Here is a 13,043-nt window from a genome sequence, read left to right as displayed (position 1 = left end):
CAGGAGGATTTCGGAAGGAGATGCTGAAAACACACCATTTCCCAGGATCCAGCATAGAGGGTCTAGCAGGTTGCAAGTTCCATGTTAAAAAGTACATTTTACACAAGGACTTTTCTCTGCTTGTTCAAATATTTGCTCAACCTGATACCCTAGCTCCAGGTTTCAGCAAAAGTGGTCCAGGTGTTTATACACTTGATGATTGCTAACCTAGTTTTAATAAATGATTAACCCAAATGCTGAGCCGGACCTCGCTTCCCTAGCTCAGGTTTCATCAAGGTGTTGAAGTTGGGTACTGGTCAAGTTTGAAAGATCTGCCTAGATGTTCGGGCAAGGGAGCAAAAAGGGATTCTTCTAACGTTGGCCCAGGGAGCAAGACTGTGAGAAGATAAAGTTTATCATGGGGGCTTGGGATTCTCTCTCCGAGCTTTCCTCTTCCTTTAAGGACTTCTCCCCACCCCCAGGAGTATAATGTCCTCTCATTCAGATCCATTTCATCAAAGGAAAACATTCCCCTTGATGACTGAATCATCTAATGAAGGCTTGGTCCAGCTCAGATACCCCCTAACCTCTCTGAACTGTCCTTTATTCTTCTATACACAGGGAGATCACTCCTGCACTCTGGGAAATTGTAAAGTACTATCCAAGTGACTTGTTATCACTGTTACCTATGCTAAGAGTCCTTTCAAGGAAAGAGAGGCCAGCTGGGATAAGCCTCAATGAAAATGAACACAGTTGACCCTTGAACAACAAAGGTTTGAACCGGGAGGGTTCATTTATATGTGGAACACACACACACACCCAGAGTACAGTATTAGTATTGTAAATGTATTTTCTCTTCCTTATGATTTTCTTAATGACATTTTCTTCTCTCCAACTTCTTTTATTGTAAGAATACAGTATGTAATATAAAACACAAAATGTATATTGACCAATTGTTTATCAGTAAGGCTTCTGGTCATTAGTAGTTAAGTTTCTGGAGAGTCAGAAGTTATTGTCCCTGTACTGTTCAAGGTTAAGCTGTGATAAAATTAGTGCTTACTACAATGCCAGGCACTGTTCTAAATCTTTCATCTGTAATAGTCAGTTGATCCACACAATAACACTATGAGGTAGATGTGATTATTGCCATTCCCATTTTATGGATGAGGAAACTGAGGCACAGACAAGTGACCTGCCCAAGGTGGCAGAGCTAGTAGGTGACAGAGCAGAGATCTGAACCTTAGTAATTCCGTTCTGGAGTTCGTGCTCTTAAACCCATGCTATTCTACTAGGAAATGAATCCCTAATATTGAACATAACACAAAGGAATAATTCTTAACAATCACATTTTAGGTATTAATAAGAAAGATGCTTTTAGTCAAGCCTTTGTCCTTAACTTCTGCATTCCCATTAGTTCCACCTCAGTCTAGGCCCTAGATACCAGCAATGACGCCTGTGGAGAAATCTCCGGACTGTGGCCTCTGCTTCCAACTGTTTCCTTCCTCATTCATTTTCCCAATGGCACCTAGAGTGGTCTTTCAAAGTCAAGAGCCAAATCACATCACTCCCTAGCTTAAAATTCTTGAACGGCCCCCACTGCTTGCAGAATCAAATCCCAAATGTTCAGCAATGGCACAGAAGGGCTGGTCCGTAGTCTGTTCCCTACCCACCTCTTAGCCTTGGATGCTAGTTCTCTCCAAGTCAGCTCCTGCCCTGCTGAGTTTCTCCAAGACCCCCAAGCCTTCTGGCTTTGGCTACACTCCCTCCTGAACATCCATCAAACCACCGACTCCTCTTTCTTTCTTTTCTTTTTTTTTTTAAAGATTTTATTTATTTATTTATTTGATAGAGAGAGATCACAAGTAGGCAGAGAGGCAGTCCCCCCTCCATCGGGGGACTCTCCCCCGATGTGGGACTCGATCCCAGGCCCCCGAGATCATGACCTGAGCCGAAGGCAGAGGCTTAAACCACTGAGCCACCCAGGCACCCCCCGACTCCTCTTTCAAGACCACTGCCACTGAAGCCTTTCCTGCCTCCTCACAGAGGACTGACCATGTCCCTTCTTTGCCTCTACTGTGCGCTACACTCAGAGTTCCTATCTGAGTGGCCACTGCACAATGCACTTACCACGCTTAGGTGCTCCTATAACTACATTCCCACTTTTCGACCCAAGCCAGAAGGCAGGCACCAGCTCCAACCAAGCCCAGGCTTTGAAACTCACAGGCACTCGGGACTTATTCGTAAACGGATGACTAAATGCTCTCAGTGTCTTCTGTCCCTCCCTTTATGCACATTCCATCACAGGCTCTGATCAGATCTCTTTGCATCCTCCCCCCGCCCCCCAGCCTCGCAGGGACCCTGTATTCTGGAAGAGTCAAGTCATGATAAAAACTCACTTTCCCTTCAAAGAGGTGGATTGAGAAATGGGTAGCAGGAGAACAGACCCCGAGGGACTCAGACTCCCAACCCAACACTTTCATAACAGCTCTCTGGATAACAATTAATTTACATACAGAGTTGATCAAAACATTCCCAGAGGGGTTTTCTAGAGCCACCTTGCCATTCAAACCCTTGAACCACTGCTGGGCTGGCAAGGCAGCTGGAGACGAAGACAAACAAGGGCGCCATTGATAGAGCACGGAAGGAGAAGAGGAAATTCAAGTGGAAAAACAGGAATGTAGACTCACCGATTAAAAACTTCCCTCAAGATCTAAACATTCCTGTTCTTGCTGAAAACGACACTCATTTGGCAAGATCTGTGTCGATAACTAGGACTTTTGTTTTAGAAGCAGCGTAGAAATAAGCAGTTCATAGGGTCAATGGCTGGTCTCAGCTGGGCAAACACGTCAGGCAATGCCTGTGTGAAGGACGGGTGTGTCTGTGGACAGATTTGAGGGTCTGCTTGAGGGAGAGCCTTGAGCTGGGGGTGTGAGTGTGGCTCCGTGTAAGAAAGGAAAAATGGAATAGTTATGGGCTGTCTGGGAAGAGGGTCCTCTGGGGGGACTGCCCACCTTACACCAGAGCCCTGAGGCCCTGGGACTCCCTCACATGCCCAGGTTCTCTTTCTTAAATTGGGATACTTCAGGAAGCTATTCAGAGACTGTAGCCACAGGCTGCTACACCTGTCCCCTTATTTGCCCTCAGAATGCTGGTTTGTTTAGAGAAACAGAGAGAGAGCATAAGAGCATGCAAGCAGGTCCTGAGGGGGGGTGGGGGGGTGGGGGAGGGGCAGAGGGAGAGGGAGAGAGAATCCCAAGCAGACTATGCTGAGTGCCAAGCCAGTGGCATTGTGGGGCTCAATCCCACGACCTGAGATCATGACCTGAGCTGAAACCAGGAGTCAGATGCTCAATGGACTGTGCCACCAGGAGCCCCCAAACACTGGTTTTTAAACTATGTTCTAAGGAAGCCTTGATTTCCTGAGAAGGCCTTTGAATTCAGTGGATCATCATGCTGATAAAAGATTGTAACTTCCAGCTTTAATCTTTGCTATCAAAACATTTTGCTCATCAGGGCACTGGGTAGTCCAGTCGGTTAAGCCTCTGCCTCTTGATTTCGGCTCGGGTCATTATCTTAGGGTGGTGGGATCAAGCCTGGCTTCTGGCTCTGTACTGCAGGGGAGTGTTCTTGTCCCTCCTCCTCTGCTCCCCCACCCACCCACCCTAGCACCAACTTGCTCTCAAATAATAAATAAATAAAATCTTTAAAAATATATTTTGCTTGGGGTGCCTTGGGTGGCTCAGTCATTAAGCATCTATCTTTGGCTCAGGTCATGATCCCAGAATTCTGGGATTGAGGTCCGCACTGTCCTCCCTCCTCAGTGGGAAACCTGCTTCCCCCTCTCCCACTCTCCTGCTTGTGTTTCCCCTCTCGCTGTGTCTCTCTCTGTCAAATAAATAAAATCTTTAAAAAAAAACTTTGCTCTTCAATGCAGCCTCATGGCTCTTCTAACCTAACTCTGTTAATAGCTGTTATGAATTAAAATATATAAATGTATAACTTTTACTTACTGTATCTATTATTTATAATTATAATATTATATAAGATTTCATTTATACAGACAGGGTCACCTGGGTGGCTCAGTGGGTTAAAGCCTCTGCCTTCGGTTCAGGTCATGATCCCAGGGTCCTGGGATGGAGGCTTGCTTGGGGCTCTCTGTTCAGCAGGGAGCCTGCTTCCCTTCCTCTCTCTCTGCCTGCCTCTCTGTCTACTTGTGATCTCTGTCTGTCAAATAAATAAATAAAATCTTAAAAAAAAAATTTCATTTATACAAATTTCACTGTTTAGGGCAAAAAAAAAAGATTGCAACCTCTTTCCCTAACTTTCCTAATCCCTCTAGCCCTGACCTGCTTTTTCTTTTTGCCACAGCACCCTGCACGGTTTACTGTCTACCATACTATAATTTATTATATATTTATTATCATTCTTGTTTATTGTCGGTCTTCCCCTCCCCCTACCAGAATATAAATTCTGTGAAGTTAGGGTTTTGTTTGCTGTTGCAGTCTAGGCACCTAGAATAGGACCTGGCAGATAGGAGAGGCTCACCAACTACTTGTGAATGATTTCACTTTTGCTTCTGGAGTGATCGGTGGAGTATGGATCAGCAGGGTTCTTCCAGCGTCCAGGAGCAGGGGTTCACGAAGAGTCGTCTTCAGCATGGCCAGAAGTATGGTTCTCCTTCCTCTTTCTCCCCTAGATTGTTGGTACCCGCCGCTCCCCCAACTCTACCTGCCCTCAGGAACCTCACCTGAGTATTTGTCGGGGTCACACTGGTGGCAGGAAGTTTCCCCCTTATTTGAATAGGAGTTGGCTGGGCAAAGTTCGCAAAAAGAAGAGCCCTGCTTGTCTGCATACGTGCCAGGTTTGCAGGGAAAACATTCTGAAGTGTAGGCCACCCCTAGGGAGGAAGAACGGCATGGAGAAGCAAGGGTTGAGCCCCGAGACTAAGCCCTCTGGGGGTTGACAACCACCGCCCCCCCACCCCGAGTCAGGAAGTCCACAGACCCCAGGTCCCGCTCCCTTCTCGGTACCTGTTATGGCGATGTTTCTCACCAGCACGGGCTTGGAGATTTTGGACCACACTGAGAAGGCTGTGGTTCTCCAATAGAGAACATTATTGCCTCGATTTAGCTCGACCTAAGCCACAAACAGGAAGACAGATATCCCTAATCCATGGGATTAGCCTCTGGTAGGGACCTGTCCTCTTACCGGCTGCGGCTGCGGGGCAGCACCTTTTCTGATCCCCTTCCTGACCTTCTTCAGCTTTGCCTTTCCACCCAGCTCAGCTCAGCTCCCCTCTGCTTTGAAGCCTCCTCTTAACACCCTCTCGTGGCCTCTCCCTCACCCACATAAACCATGAGTATCTCCAAGGTGAGACCTATGAAGGGGCCTAACAGGACTGACAGGAGTGGTGAGTGGAGTTCCTGCATTCTTCTCTGGTTCTGTGTTTCCACACCCCATCCCCAGAAGACCTGGGCCTTAGAGCTGGCAAGCTGCTGATCCTTGGGGTCAGGCCACGAGTGCAAGTTATCTCCCACCCATACTCTGTCAACTCAAGAGGACAGAAACTACAATGTCCTCATCGGGTCAGACGCCTGGCCTCTAGGGACGGAGAGGTGGGAGCCCAGACTGGGAAGAACCACCCCTTGGAGGAAAAGCCCACGGCCCCTTTGCTGGTATCCCCAGGAAAGGCTCCTGGGAGGCTGGCAGGATACTCACACTGTGGAACTCCCATCCTTTCTCTGTGGTTTTCATCCACCTGGAGTCATCTACATTGGGCTGGCATTGGTCATTCTGAACCTGAGGAGGCAGGAGTTTGGGAAGAGAGTCTCAGCTTTCCAAGAAAATGGGTTCCTTACCCGCCCTGCTATCACAGCCTTCCAGAGGGCCCTTCTTATGGGAGAGGAACTGCCAATTTCCTTTAGGGACTGAGGTCAGAACACATGAAACTTGAAGCAGGGTGGGAGCTAGCTACACACACAAAACAACAGGGCATCAATGCCAAAGAAATAACTTGGAACTCAGAAGCCTTTACACACTTTTTCATGTCTGCATGGGCAAAATGCCTAGAGTCTCCAGTTCCCTCCTCTTTCCCTTCAGAGGCCCCCAGCTTCTCTCTCCTCGCCTCGAAGTGTCAGCTCATTTTGTCCACAGTTCTCTCCAGAGGGAAGACCACTGTGGAAAATCCCCAACCAGAAATACGCTTGCGATTCCTGTCAGTGGATCTGAGCCCTGGACAGTCTTTACCTCCCATCCCCCCCCCCCCCCCACAGCGACGGGAGCTTACAAAAAACTCAAAGATGATGCTGGAGTCTGGGTAGTAGTACTCAAAGTTGACCGTGCCAGACTGCTTTAGGTTGACGGCGTACATCAGCGTGGCTGTGCATTCGTCCGTGTTGGAGGAGATGTAGTCACCCAGGGGAACCCACTTGGACCTGTAAGGAAACAGAAGCCATGTTCATCAGCAGGGTCACGGCCCTCTGTGCTTTGTGCAAAGTGCAGTTCTCATGTCCTGCTAGGTCTCTGAGAAACTCCAGACTTGTGATTCACCGATGAGAATTTAGACATGAACAAGAGTGACCTCCAGATCAAGGAGCTTGGGGATAAAGCAGACACAAGGAAGACAGGTGGGTGCGTCCCCACATTCTACAGAACTATCCAGAAGATAGATGGCAGGTGTTGTGAGGGGAAGAGGGGTAACATTTATTGGTTGCTTCTTATCTCCTGGGTACTGAACTACAGTGTTTTGTATGCATGACTTCTTTTCTTTCCCATTTAATGGATGTTGAAACTGAAGCTCAGTGGAGGCCTTGCCCGATGTCATGCAGCCAGCAAGTGGCAGGGCTCAGATTTAAATCCAGGTCTTCCCAACTCCAAAGCCATCAGGGAAAGTCAGCAGACACATCCAGTCCAGCTGGTTTTCTGGAAATGCCCACTTTTGAAGAATTTTTTTTAAAAAGATTTTATTTATTTATTCAACAGAGAGAGAGAGATCACAAGTAGACAGAGAGGCAGGCAGAGTGTGTGTGGGGGGGAAGCAAGCTCCCTGCTGTGCAGAATGCCCAATGTGGGGCGTGATCCCAGAACCCGGAGGTCATGACCTGAGCCGAAGGCAGAGGCTTAACCCCCTGAGCCACCCAGGCACCCCTGGAAAGGCCCACTTTTAGATGCTGCATATAACTGGTAACTGGGAAGAAGGAAGGCCAGAGAACATCAGAGACAATCAATCTGTCTTGTAATTTCATTTTCTAAATATCTCTCAACTTGGCCACACCCTACCCCAGCGCTCTCCCTCCTCCTCCACCCCCAGCTCTGAACCAGTCCCTATCTTCCCTCCCTGTATCCAGTCCTGCCTCCTCCAATGCCTCCTCCACACTGTGGCGGCAGAGGTCCTCCAGAACAAAAATCTGACCATGCCACTTCCCTGCTGCCCTTAGAATAGGGCACAAACCCATACCTACTCTCTAGACTCCAGCTCACCAGCATTGTTTGCTTGTTTGTTTAGAGGAGCGGGAGAAGGAGAGAGAGAATCTTAAGCAGTTTCCATGGCCAGGAGCCCCCCATGGAGCTCCATCTCACCACCCTGAGATCATGACCTGAGCTGAAAACAAGAGTCAGACACTTAACTGACTGAGCCACCCAGGAAGTCCCTCCCTCCCTCTGTTTAATTCCTGTGTAATCCTGAGTCCCTCTTGTGTACCAGGCATCTTAGAATAAATGTCACCTCATTTGAGAAGTCCTCCTTGACTCTATTGGCATCTGCTATGTGTGCACTCTGAGCTGTCACCGATTCTCTTCCTGTAGCCACAGCTCTCTTCCACTTCACTTACACATATTATGAAAGATTTAAGGCCACCACTGTGCTTGAGAAATACAATACAGAGGCTGCCTGGGTGGCTCAGCCAGTTAAGCATCTGCCTTTGGCTCAGGTCATGATCTCAGGGGCCTGGGTGTGAGCCCTGGGTTGGGCTCCCTGCTCAGCGGAGAGCCTGCTTCTCCCCTCCCTCTCCTTCTGCTCCTCCCCCTGCTTGTGCTCTCTCTTTCTGTCAAATAAATAAATAAAATCTTTGAAGGAAAAAAAAAAAGAAATACAATACAGCAGAAGCCTTGGTGTACACCTGGAAAGTCTCAAGCCCTTGACTACCTTACTCCTTTCAGCCAAGTAACCACTTTCTGGAATACGGTGCTTATCATCTCCATGCGGTTCTTTACCCTTTACTGATTATACAGGTATTTCTAAACAATATGTCCTATGATCATGCTTTTTCTTGTTTTTAAACTTCACGTAAATGGCATCATACGTCTGTGTTCTGAAACTTGCTTCTTTTGTTAGTTTCAATATGATTGTGGGATTCATCCATACCCCCACACAAAGCTCCTTCTTCATGTTTGCTACTATCTAAGCTACTATCAGAGCCTTGCATGGCTCTGACGTATTTACTTACCTATTACTCGCTAATGGACTTTTAGATTGTTTCCTGGTTTTTTTGTGTGTGTTTTTTTGTTTGTTTGTTTGTTTGTTTTCGCTCTTGTACATACTCTGTTCAAGACATTCTTGTACCTCTCCTTGTATGCATGTCTGAGGGGGAAGCTGGGTGAGAGGGCATGTGAACCTCCTACTTTACCAGCTCCTGCCACAGTTCTCCAAAGTGGTTGCTACGGATGTGCCCCTCTTGGCATGTGAGAATATTCCTGTTGCTCCACAGACTCCCCAAGTTTGGAATGGTCAGACTATAAAGTTGTTGCCAATGTGACATGGTAGGCGATAATGGCTTCTTGAGCTTTAAATCTCTTTTCCTTGATTATTATCGAGGTTCACCATCTTTTCTTTGGTTTATTTGCCATTTGGCTTTCTCCTCTGGTCATATTCTAATTCCTCTTTAATTTATTTAAGTCTTCTTTAATTGTCTGTCCTCCTGGCTGGCTGACAGACTCTGTGAGAGCAGAGATCACCCTTGTCTTGCTCACATTGTTGCTCGGGCACCAAGCGTGGCTCTGGCAAACAGGAGGGACTCGGGATTACACAGGTGGGTGTGGAAAAGGGTGACCAAAGATAAGTCCATTATATCATTGTTTGGCCTGAGAGCAGCCCAGGCGATTATTAACAGTGGCCAGTGAAGGGGACCTCCAATAGTCCACTGGATTCCCCCTGAGTTTGTTAGAATAATAACAGTTCTTCGACGATGTTATTCTCAAATGGAAGCTTATCCGAAATACCTAAGCTGAGCTCATCCCAGACATCTCCCCTTAACCTAATAGTATTGATTTCTCCTGTTAAAAGAGACAACCCTTAGTGCTGATGGGCTCCATGGCATTATCTATAAATAACTCCCAAAGTGAGATGAATAATTAAAAGGATTCCGTCAGTGGGCTACATTTGCACAAGGCACCATGATTCTGGGTTTTGTTAGAGCTGTCTCTGGTGCAGATCATTTCCTGTTCAATAACAACATGTGTTGATTGATTTCTAGTGCCAGGCATTGCTCTAAATTCTTCACACGGATCATTTCATTTAACCCTCACCACAGCCTATAAGAAAAAGACCATGTTTATCACTGTTTTTTTTTTTTTGTTGTTGTTTTGTTTTGTTTTGTTTTAGGATGAGGAAATAAAGGCACTGAAATGATTAGGACACTTACCTAATCACAGAACTAATCACATAGTAATCAGTCTGATGAGTGCCGTAAAGAGAAATAGAAGATGAGCAGAGTGTATGTAATGGGAATCTATGGGGCCAGGTTTGGCAGCTCCCAGGAAGTGACTTTTAGGCAGAGACCTGAGGGTAAAGCAGGAATCAGCCAGAAGAGCTGGAGGAGACTGTGTCCAGAGAGCTAGGCGGGGAACACCTGGGTGTTAGTTGAGTGTCCGGCTTTTGATTTTGGCTCAGGTCATGATCTCAGGTTTGTGAGACAGAGCCCTGTGTTAGGCTCCTCGCTGGTGTGGAGTCGCCTTGAGATTCTCTCTCTCACCCCTCCCCCTACTTATGCATGCTGCACGCTCTCGCGCGCTCTCTCTCTCTCAAATAAATAATAAATAAATAACGTCTTAAAAAAAAAAAAAACACAAAAACAAACCCACACACAAAACAAAGACCCAGGAGTGAAGGAGCATGGTTGCCAACATGGCTGGATCCTGGCGCAATGGGCGGAAGGCTGCACCAAGGCAGGGCCATGCAGGCTGTGGCGAGATACTGGATTTTATTCCCAGAAAACAGGAATCCGTGGAATATGGAGTTTTGAGCGGGGAAGTACTGCAGTTGGCTCTATGTTTTAAGTAGATGGGTCAGCCACTGATGGCCAGGGGCCCCGCAGAGGCTGGAGTGGAAGCTGAGACCAGCTGGGGGCACCTAGAACAGGCAGGAGGTGGGTTCTGGTCAGGGTGGAGACGGTGGGGATGGATTCAGGTAAATACTCAGGTGAGCAGAAAAGCCAGGCACTCGGTTTCTTGGTACTATTTCCATGGCCGCCTTTCTGAGGGCAGTGTGGAAATCACAAAGCCTCTCTAGGTGCCCACTTCCTCTCTGTTTCTACAGAGGAGAAACATCCTTTCCCCCCTCCTGGGGATGTCTCAGGCTCCCTGAAGGTCCAGGCCCTGAAGCCTTCTGTGCTATGGAAACACAAGTTGTTATTAACCGGCCCACATCCTGTCTTGCTGAGCGGTAATGATTTCTGGACTCTCAGTGAGGTCCCCAGAGAGAGAGAAACCCTTTCTTTGTGAGGGTAAGAATTGATTGAGTGAGGGAGGCCTGCACCTTGTTTGGGGTCAATCACATTCTCTATTAAGGCACAAATGGGTCCCCTTTCAGCTTTAACCCTCTCTGGCTCTATCTCTGCTGCCAACCTTGTCATACAATGATTTTGACACAAATATTAAATTCTAAAGTGACATTAAAATTGGACCATAAAATGCCTGCTGCCTGGCTCTGATAATGGTGCTTCCTTAATTTTTTTTTCTCTATATTTCTTATTGAGAGAATAGGAGACATTGGTCCCAGTTTTAGAAAGGGGAGGGGTTTTGGTCCCAGTTTTAGGAATGGGAGACATTGGTCCCAGTTTTAGAAATCCAAGTATAACACAAGTGTAAACAATTATCAACTTCTTTTTATCCTTTTGATTGCTTGGGTATAAGAGAAACTTTCATGTGCTTTTCTCCCATCTTCTTTTATTTTTGGGGGGAGGGGGCAGAGGGTGAGAGAGAACCTTAAGCAGGCTCCATGCTGAGCACTGAGCCTGAAGAAGACTTGGGGCTCATCTCACAACCCTGGGATCATGACCTGAGCCAAAATCAAGAGTCAGACCCTTAACTGACTCAGCCACTCTGGTGGCTCTTCTCCCATCTTCTTTGTCAATAGTGAACAAGAAGCAGTGGGTGACTGTCTTTCACATCTGTACGTGCCTCCACAATTCTCCCGTAAGGACCTAACATTGCTTCGCGTACGCTACATGTTCCTTGAGAATGTCTGCACGGGGCAGTAGAAAGCTTGGGACTGGGTCTGCATTCCAGTGTCACAGGTTTGAAGCTGGGTAAAAAAAGCACGAGTCACTTAACCTCTCTGAGGCTCCTGTTCCTCATGTGTGTGAAGGGAACAATAATACCAATTTCAGAGGGTTCTTGTGAGAATTATAGAAGATAATATAGGGAAAGCATTCAGAACAGTACCTGGCACATAAAAGCCGCATCATTTAATTCTTGTTCCTGGGATTAAATATCCACAGCTACAAGAAGGATAGCTCACCAGTTCCCGAGGAACCTGGCACTGGTCCCCGGGGTCTTAAGGGGTTTGGACCGCCACTGACCAAAGCTCTGGTCCTAGCCTATCCCCCCCAACCCATAAACACTGGTTGGGCTGGCCCGTTTTAGGAGTTAGCACCAAAGCCCGGGAGATACCTAAGGCTTTGCACATTGTGTTGCACTCAAGTTGAGGAAGTTTACTCCTGATCCAAAATCCCTTGGTGGAACTCCAATTCGGTTTTGTTTGAAGTGGACTGGCCACTTAACCCTTGTCTACCTTATCCCCTTATTGCCTCCAGTTTTCCACCTTTCACAAGTGCCTGTCAGTCACCAGTAAGTTTGGATCGGTAAGAGTGTGCTGAGGTGGGCGTCATGTCCTGTGGGAAGCGGCTCTGGTCTCCCCTTGGCTACTTGGCTCTCTTGTTTCCAACCTCCCTAGCCCAGCACAGGGGAAGGGAGAGGAGGAGGCACTCACGCAGTGCAGTTCTCCACGGACTCAGTAGTGCTGTCCTCCATCTCCATGTTGGTTGAGAGGCTGGCAAAGCCATGGGGCAGCTCATCCCACTCGTCGAACCGGATGCCCGTGCCGAGAGAGTAGCGGCCCTCGGCGCACGGTTTACAGGACTGGTCCTTCATATCCAGAAACTCCCCTGCTTTGCAGGAGAAGGCTGGAACACAGAGCGGGGATAAGGGCAGGGTGGTGAGACTCCTGCCGCCTCAGGAGAACTGGGCAGCTTGTGGGCACCTGAAAAGGGGGAACAGAAGTTCGAGATCTAGGAGTTTGCCCCGCAAAGATTTAGAACCATGGCACATCTTGTATGATTCCGTGTATATGGAATGTCCAAAATAAGCAAATCCACAGAGACAGAAAGCAGATTTGTGGTGCCTGGGACTTTGCGGGGAGAGCATGGGGAGAGATTGCTTGTGGATGTGATGTTTCTTTTGGAAAAGAACTGGACAAAAACTACTGGACCTTACACATTCGAGGGGTGAATTTTATGACATACAAATTATATCTCAATAAAGCTGTTACTAAAAAAAAAGAAAAAAAAGATTTAGGGCTATAGGAACTCTGCCTTGCTGAGGGACTTTGGGCATGTCCATGACATTTCCTAAGGGAAAGCCTCAGCTATTCTAAGAACTCTGCAGTAGAAGATACCATGGCCTCTTGTGCTGACCCTTCTGTATGGTGCCCAGCCCTGTAGCCATGAATTTCCCCCTTGAGTCTTTGGCATCTGTCTCCTTTCTGGTTCCACTGCTGCCATGTTGGTCAGGATTCTCATGCCTATTGAGATAATAGTGTCCTCCTGCAGTGTCCTCCTACCTGGTTCCCT

General features: G+C 47.5%; 1 protein-coding gene across 2 annotated transcripts in view; it reads right to left on the bottom strand.

Annotated features, from left to right (window-relative positions):
* Window positions 1-13,043, bottom strand: part of ELAPOR1 (endosome-lysosome associated apoptosis and autophagy regulator 1) — a 69,108-nt gene that overhangs the window by 20,248 nt on the left and 35,817 nt on the right. For both annotated transcript variants that reach the window (XM_059375628.1, XM_059375627.1), the window contains exons 3-7: window positions 12,185-12,377; window positions 6,266-6,413; window positions 5,698-5,778; window positions 5,010-5,115; window positions 4,727-4,876 (exon numbers count right to left, since the gene is read on the bottom strand). In XM_059375628.1, coding sequence (XP_059231611.1) covers window positions 4,727-4,876; window positions 5,010-5,115; window positions 5,698-5,778; window positions 6,266-6,413; window positions 12,185-12,377 — 678 coding nt within the window. The remainder of the gene's footprint in view (window positions 1-4,726; window positions 4,877-5,009; window positions 5,116-5,697; window positions 5,779-6,265; window positions 6,414-12,184; window positions 12,378-13,043) is intronic.

Source organism: Mustela nigripes, chromosome 14 (assembly GCF_022355385.1).
Source record: "Mustela nigripes isolate SB6536 chromosome 14, MUSNIG.SB6536, whole genome shotgun sequence".
NCBI lineage: Eukaryota > Metazoa > Chordata > Mammalia > Carnivora > Mustelidae > Mustela > Mustela nigripes.
The sequence above is the reverse complement of the archived record's forward strand: the minus strand, read 5'-3'. Positions and strand labels throughout refer to the sequence as shown.